The 8,987-nt window shown below is 26.6% G+C and overlaps 1 protein-coding gene across 1 annotated transcript in view; it reads left to right on the top strand.

The window, feature by feature from the left end:
* Positions 1–1,273: 1,273 nt before the first annotated feature.
* Positions 1,274–8,987, top strand: part of LOC100570709 — a gene marked incomplete at its 3' end in the record, with an annotated part of 14,109 nt that continues 6,395 nt past the window's right edge. The window contains 2 exon segments of the mRNA XM_029486776.1: positions 1,274–1,279; positions 1,392–1,593. Of these exon segments, the coding sequence (XP_029342636.1) occupies positions 1,504–1,593 (90 nt within the window).

The raw sequence follows: 8,987 nt of genomic DNA on the forward strand, positions 1-8,987 counted from the left end.
TTAAATTAAAAGTATAATGCATATTTTACTATCTTTAGAAGTCCGCCATAGTTTATAAACTATCGAACCAAAAACAAAATTTTCAGAAAAAAAAGCTTTACTAGAATGCATTAAAAAATATAGCGGTTACTATTTGAAAAAATAAAGTTGATTTTGCTATTGGTATACTGCGTGTTTAAAAATTTTGAAATAGTTTTAAAAAAATTGCCTGTTAAAAATAAAGAAACACGTCTTTTTTCGTTTTAACGAAATTCTATATCATCGTTTCATAATCGTTAAAAAAACCCCGCGTACGCCGTACAATGACATAAGATACACTCTGTATATTAATTGTATGAGCTATGTATAAAATGTACCACGATTCTTCGTTAAATATTGCATATTTTTTTCGAAAAAACTTTTAAATAGCATAAATAATTCCTATATTATGTCACACGGGTTGATCTAGCACCTGCTACGAACACAGTGCATTTTTTGAAATACATTTTAAAAATAGAAGTATTAATTCATACATTTCACGTACCTACTAAGTTGTGGCATTGGAAAACAATCAAAATATTTTTGATAAATATATGAAACGATACCAGTTATAATTTTGATATTGTATGATATTAATAGATATTATTGACTCAAAATTTCCAACGCATAAAATATAAATTTTGTATTTTTGTTTTAAATCAAATGCAAGAGAATAACATGCAAATCAAACAATTTAATTTTCATACTTTTAAAGTATTCAGAATACATCACAAAATACTTTTGGAAATAGTATTCTAAAAGTATTCGGAATGCTGTATTCGGAATACTACCCAAGACTGAGTATAGGCTATAGCAGTACAGGGGCGTAATTAGGGGGGGATTAGGGGGATAGATCCCCCCAAAAAACTTTTTTTTTGCTAACATTTTGATCAAAGTATTGATAATGACCATTCATGTATGATAAAAACGAATATCCTCCCCCCAAACCAAATTCCTAATTACGCCACTGTAGTACTATACTCAATAGACTAAATAGAGTATATGCTATAAAAAAGAATACGAGTAAATGTTTCACCAGATTAAAAAATGTTGCGGCCTCCTAACCCACCGACCACCACCCACAGTTATATTCATACCTACAGAATAGTATCAGTAGTATTTTATATGTCCTATCTATTGTCACCAGTAGATAGCCAGACAGGTCATTCGTTTACTTGTTAAAATACAGAATAGTCTACACACGGCTACAACACTACTGCAGTGCCATTGAGCTATATGAATAAAAAGTGACATATTGCTTGTAAGTTAAAATAGAATTATTTCGTTTATATAGGATTTTGTGTAATTCTAGAAGCTGTGGCCGGTATACGATATATTGTAATAAATAAATACATAATATTTTGTACATTTAGTTCTAGGCATATTGTGACAAGATTTCTATCCCAAACATAAACAGAATAAATACATCTGAGAAAATAAGTAAAAATACCTTCAACTTAAATTCTTCAACATAAACACGTAGATATGGACCAGCTGAATTCAACTCAAACGTATCATGACAATTCACTGATGATCAGGTGGAAATATTGTAGGTTGGTCGGTTTAATAAATAAGGTAAGTAGTATAAGTGCATAACTATAATAGTTTATAATATTATTTTAAGAGGATGTTTTTGTACTATGTTTTGTTCTCACTGAATCTTTCTCGGACACAGTTGATAAATCAAACTTAAAATTAGCAGAACTATTTTTGTATTCTTACTTTTTTTAATAAAAAAATATTTATCCTTATCTTTATCTAAATAAATATGAGTTAAGTTATCTTTTATCTCTATCTGCATACATTTGAGTTGTATTATCTTTATCTTTATCTAGATAAAAAAATACTTATCTAATCCGAACACTGTATTGTAGGTATACGAAAGATGATTCTGAGAAAAAACGGTCTGTCAGCATATGATTTACTTATATTTCATGATATTATTGTGATTAAAGTAATTTATTTTACTATTAAGAATTAGTACCAAAAATTGTAGGTTAAATTATTTTTTTGCCTAAAAATTACATATTAAAATGCATTATGTCTATAAATTATAATAATATACCTACTCGAAAAGTTTCATATAGGTACCCACGAATATTTTATAATTTTTATATTGTAATTCTTGGTTGCAATAATATGTATATTGTATATTCAACCAAATTTGAAATTAAAATGTCTGTAAAAATAGCTGTGTATATATATTTTTAAGATTTTTTGGCTACAGTATGAAATATGAATTATTTATGAGAATAAATATGATGTATTGATGTATAAAAAATCATAAAATAAACATTTTATGAAAATTTCAATGACCTTTGATTAATTATATTTTGATTAACAACAAAATAAGAAAATCTTTGTATGAGAATTTATTAATTTACGGGCGAATATCCAAATATCTAATGTCTAGCTTCATAAGCTCGTAAAAAATGAATTTCTAACTCATCGTTGTTATTCGCAAATTCCAAATCTCGCCAACAATGTTACAATAACAAGATCAATTGGTCACTTGTATAGTTGTATATAAGGCCGTCTTTATATAAAGCCTCGTTCACACGGCGACAGTTGCTTGACACTAGTGTCGCGTATCAAACGATTTTGATATACGGCACTAGGTGTCACGACACACAATATCATTAGTGTCATACTCATTATTGTCACCGTGTGAACGAGGCTTTAGGCACTACATTATATTATTACTTATGTGTACGTCATGCGTTTAGTAAAATATTACTTATTACTAAAAGCAGTGTATCTAGTCATTTTTGTTTAGATCGATCTACAAACATAATCCTAAACTCCACAAAATTGAAGCATTTTAATTATCCCAAAAGGCGATGATAGACACTATAAAAAATCTAAAATGGCTATAATATTTTATAATAATTGGTGAAATAAAATACTTATACCAAGATAAGAAAATATAAATATCGATTACGACCATTGACCATTGTCATTAGGTATTTCTGTAATAATCATTTGCTTTCCATCGTAATTCATGTTTTTGTTACTTTATATATTGTTTTAATTAAATGTTCAAAAAAACATTTTTTTTTGTTGCTAATCTTAGTATGCATATTTCAACATATTTTTAGTGCATATATTTATGCATATTTAAGATTCTTTAGAGCATATTTGGTTGTTTCTAACGCATATAAATCCACGCTCTACTGCACGATTTAAGATAGTACTATCTTAAATCGTGCTCTACAATAATGATTTATCAGTAATAAATAATCATATATTAATTTCATAAATATAATCATTACAAGAATAATAATTGAATAACAGAATAATAGAATAAAATTGGACCGACTGACTGTCGCCGATAACAATGCTGAAACGACAACGCTAGCATGTCGGTGAAGCTAATGATCAATTTTTCTATATAGATTAGAAAAAATATATAATGGAATGGGATCGGTTTTATACTAAAATATTATCAATTTTGCATTTCCATGGACAGGTTAGGTTAGGTTACATTGCACTTATCCAATGATGTGCAAATTCCCGGGAATGTAGTTATATTCCCACCACCAGGAATTTCCCGCAGGGAATATAAAATAAATATATAATACGTTTTTAAATATTGATCATAATATGTTAAATGATAATATAACTTTTGGTTGTAAATGATCCAAATGACAAATATTTTGTATCCAAAATTATTAATGATATTAAACTAAACTTAACTAAGCCATACACTTAAATTTCAGTAGGTAATCAGTGTAAAAATTGGATTTAAAATGTCTTTATTAATACGTATAGTAATTTGCACTCCCTTTATATTTAAATTAAATTAATTTTTAATAAATAAAATGAAATAGAAATTAGGTATTGAAAATTAAAAAAGTGGGCAAGTGGGTCAAATGAAATTTGAGAAAATAAATATATTTTTTTGTATGTATTTTTAATATTTATAATAACAATTGACAATCAAATGTCAATCAGCTCAAAAAGAGTCAAAATATTTTCAAAATTTGATGGAGCATAGGCAATGAGAATATAAAAATTCAGTGAAATTTTCATGTATCTACAGTTACCTATTTGTTTTTGAATTACAACAAAATAACAAAATCGCTACATGAGAAATCGAGTGAATATCCAATCTTGTAAAAATATGAGCTTTAAACGCTCATAAAAATTTAATTTGAATTGCTTGTAGACATTTTTTTTTTTTTGATAATAGTAGACAAACTTATGAGGAATTTTGTATTACATTTTCAAATCCAAGATTTAAATAGAAAAAATTTTATGAATTTCTAACTCAAAATTATTTGTGAATTTTTGTGAATTTTACGTATTTTGTCAATATTTAAACTTTAAATGCTTATAAAAAAATTGGCACTGGATTTTTAATATTTTTTATCTGTCTTTGAAACAATATATTGGGAGCTTTGAAAATGTCATTGTACAGCTCAAAATAAGTCTTAATATTTTGAAACTGTTATGGTGTATAGAGATTAGAGAATGCTAATATAAACATTCAGACAGCATTTCGTGTATCGGTCATTTGTCTTAGAGTAGTTACACCAAAAACCAAAATCGATTTTGTGTAAATATTCCCGTTTCCCATAACTTTTCTCTTTTTTTTAAGGCGTTTTCGAAAACTACTGGAAAATACTTTTGACCCCCAAAAAAACTAACTAGATTCACTTTCCTATCAGAAAAGATACTGTTGAAGATAATCAAAGTACTTTAACTGTCCTAAAAGGTGATGAGTGATGACAGACACTAAAAAAATTTAAAAACTTAAAAAAAACACACATCATTCTAAAATCTATAGAAAATATTTTATGAATTTCTAACTAAAAATATTTAACTGTCCTTAAAGGTGATGACAGACACTAAAAAAAATTTAAAAACTTAAAAAAACACACATCATATGTAAAATCCATACATATATTGCTCCACTCAGAATCTAAAAAATAAATAAATTAGATATTATATTTATTTTTTTTTTAAGAAACTTCCCGAGAGGTTGGGGAATATTCCCTGTACAGCAGACAATATTGTAGTCAGCCATATGCCAACAGGGACAAATTGCATGATTGATAATATGAATATCAAATATGTATATTGTATATATTTGTAATATATATTATATTATTATGTCATATAATTATAATATAAATATGTATAGGTATCTTATATTCTTATAATCTTATCTATTGAGTTATTTTTTAAGCATTTCCCTGTTGGCAAATGGCCTCTAAACTTCAATTTCCTATATGGGAATGTAATATGCAAATCTGCTATCTAGTTGTTTTACATGTCATGAACACGACATATATAATTTAGAAGTTATTTAAACTATACACTTTAAAATATTACTGAAAATACACTACTTTTTCATTCACTATTGCAATTGACTTCAACTCTATTTCAAAGTTTCAAACCATCGTCTTTTGGATCGCTGACGGTACACATACAACAATATTTTAAAACTCATATAAAAAATGTTTTTTTTTCTCAAAATAATGCCACGAATATTTTTGAGCACTACATAATATAGAAAATTTATTGATTGATGAATTTAATAAAATTAATACCAATATACAAATACCAACCGTCAACATTTTAAATCAAAATAATTATATTATTATATCATAATAATATTATTCTAGGTGAATTGTAGAAGAATATGCATTTGCATTTTACATACCTATTATAAATTTGGGCCTTACTTATGAGGAATTTTGTTTTACGGCTCCCATCCTTCTATTAAATTTTCAAGCATTTTTACCCAACAAAATTTTTTTTGATATTCATAGAATACAAAACTAAAAAAATTGGAAACTGAAAATGATATAAACATCTCATAATATATTAAAATGTTATGGTGTATAGAATATGCTAATATAAACATTCAGTCAATATTTTATGTATCTACGGTCATTTAGTTTAGAGTTACACCAAAAACCAAAATCGATTTTATCGAAAATCTACTTTGCGTACCTATACCTAACTACCTAAGTGTAAACCGCAAAGGTCAGTACCGGATGTTACACAAAAACATGTACCTGAATAATATAATAATAAATATTATCTACTTCAAACAAATATTATTAAAACAATATTAATATAGATTTGTGATTTAGATAATATCACTGATAAATCATCATTTAAATACAATTTTAAAATGTTAAATGATAAGAAAACATTACATTTTTGAAATAGTTTTAAAATAAGGTACGTGAATACGTGATACGGACAGATTATCCAAAATATAGAACAAAAGTGTTATTTTGGACCTTTGGTCAAGACACTGGAACACTTCATACTAATACGGGATGAATAGGATCACTAGTATGATTAACCCACCCACTCTTTCAAACGACTGTGAAACGGGCTTAACTAATATATAAATAATTTAGTGAAATTCCTGTGTTTAATAAAATTATAGCAGAAATGCTAGAATTTATACTCTATTATTTTAGTGATTTTATCCACCTACCATATTTTAAGGCAGTTCAATTGAATACAATTGAATTGTATTTGAATACATAAATTTTATAAACAAAATATTTACTAGTAAACCTAATACACTGACATCAAAGAAATTGCAAACATATCTCACGTTACGTGAACGATGGTCGATGAACTGTTTTAAAATACTGTATCGATGTTATTAATATTTAATTATAATTTACATAGGTAATAATGTAAAATGTAAATTGTAATAGCATTCTCACATTTACTATTTTAACATTTTTCACATTTCATATTTTTGCATTTGATATACTTTTGAGTGTTTTAATAAGTCTTGTGTAAATATTGTCACTTATATAATAATTTTTTTCAGGTTTATTTTATAATTATATTGTCTGTACTCGGAATTTTAGTATTGGTATTTGCATTGATGATAGGATTTAGTTGCATTATTTGCATCCCGGCCGTGCTCACCCCTGGTGACTCCAATGCTGCATGTAAGTATAATTCATAAAATATGTCATAAAATGAATATTGAATATTGTTTATATAAAAAAAATCACTTTAGACCCATTCATGGTTTGCATGCTCTAAGTGTATTCGAATTTCGTTATGTTAACACAATTTTAATATATATATAATATTATATTATCATATAGAGTATAGACTATAGTCATGTATATAGCCATGCGCATGGGAGATGCCACCGATGCTGGGTGTAGATACCATGTAAAAAAATCTACTCACCCCTATATTATATTAAAATATAAAAATCAAAAAGTAACAACCTTATTTACGTCGTTCAAAAAAAAAAAAATGGATGTTATGTGTCTTTTTTAGTAGGCACATAATAATATGTAACAGCCAGTGATTTTTCAATAAAATTATGATCATGGTTTGTAAATAAGCAAAAAAGATCCTCTACACAATTGCAAGGGCGTCATTTCACATTTTTTCATGGGATGCAAAACCAATATTGAAAATCTAAAGTAATACCAGTCGCTCGAGTCATCCAATGAATTTTTTTCAACACACTTTTAGTAAAAAAACAAATAATAATAATTTTGTTAGCAAAAATGTTTTTTAGTTTGTTTTAATACAATATTATATGGATCACCACAGCTATATATAAAGCTTCATATAAAAATATCTATAAACCAAATAACATATAATGAATAAGTAATGTATATTTAAATATAATTTAATAAATTACAATTTACAATGAAGGAAATCTTCTAGATTCTCCCATAGTTAAGCGCAAATAACTTTTCACTCTTCTCAATGTCGAAAAAAAGCGTTCATTGGAAGCAGTTCTAACAGGCAATGTTAAAATTATTGTTATAGAACTATAAATGAACTATAGTTGTATTGGTGATCCATAAAATATTGTGACAAATCAAAAAAAAAATACAAAATTATTGTTATTTTTTTTATACTATAATTTTATGAAAATATGATCTCCACAAAAAGTGTGTTAAAAAAAAATCATGGTATGCATTTGCATACCTTTGCATCCCACAAATGACGCCACTGCATAATTGTATAATACCTATACAGATCAATTAATATAAGAGAGTAAATTGACTCAATAGGTATTACTTATTTTCAAACACAAATATTTTTATACAATTTGATATTCTCGATGTTTTTAAAAATATTAAGTTCCATTCTAATGATTTTTTAGATCGAATGTTGAGAATTTATTTTACAAATCAATGAGCAACAATATTATAAAATATTAAAATAATCTTTGTTTTATATTCTTATAGATGGATGCTTGATGTGTCAGATTTTCTTCATGGGTTGTATCATGGCATGGCCTTTAATGATTATTTCTTTAATAATCCCCATTGTATTATTAAAAATGGTTTATCTTAACAATGGTTTAAGATCTACAGACATAGTAAATATAATAATATTTTTGAATATCAAATAAATACAAATCTAATTTAGCACCTAAGAGAATTTTTTTCGGAATTTGTTTGTCGAACTTAGTTATGAAGTTATAGCCTGATAAAATTCAAGATTTTACGATTTTTAAGCATTCGCACATCGCTGAAAATATACCACCTAGGTCATTCCTAGGGGGATAAAATGGACGGTTTTTAAGAGAAAGGGCTTTAGTCAAAAATTGATACTTTTCAGGAGACACAAAAAACATTATGTTTTTAAAATTTATGTTTAACATTAATAAATTGTCATATGATGTACCCAGATCCAATGTAGAAAAAAAGGCTAAAATCTAAAATTATATTTTAATATAAAGGTTAACTTTTTTATTAGGATTAAATGAAGTGGTATAATGGTAAAATAAAAGTGTTGTCTAAACTAGTGAAAGCATAAGTGCAATAAGGGGGGAAATACCGGGTGATTCTTTCATCAAACATAACTCAATATTTCAAATTATGTTTGAATATTTTAGTCATTTTATGTTTCGGCCGATATATGTTATTTTTAATAAAATTCAATTCCATAACGTAATCATTACCGCGAAAACGAAAAATACAATATTACATTGGCGTACGCGAGGGGGG

The sequence above is a fragment of the Acyrthosiphon pisum genome, chromosome A1 (assembly GCF_005508785.2).
Source record: "Acyrthosiphon pisum isolate AL4f chromosome A1, pea_aphid_22Mar2018_4r6ur, whole genome shotgun sequence".
In the NCBI taxonomy this organism is placed as follows: domain Eukaryota; kingdom Metazoa; phylum Arthropoda; class Insecta; order Hemiptera; family Aphididae; genus Acyrthosiphon; species Acyrthosiphon pisum.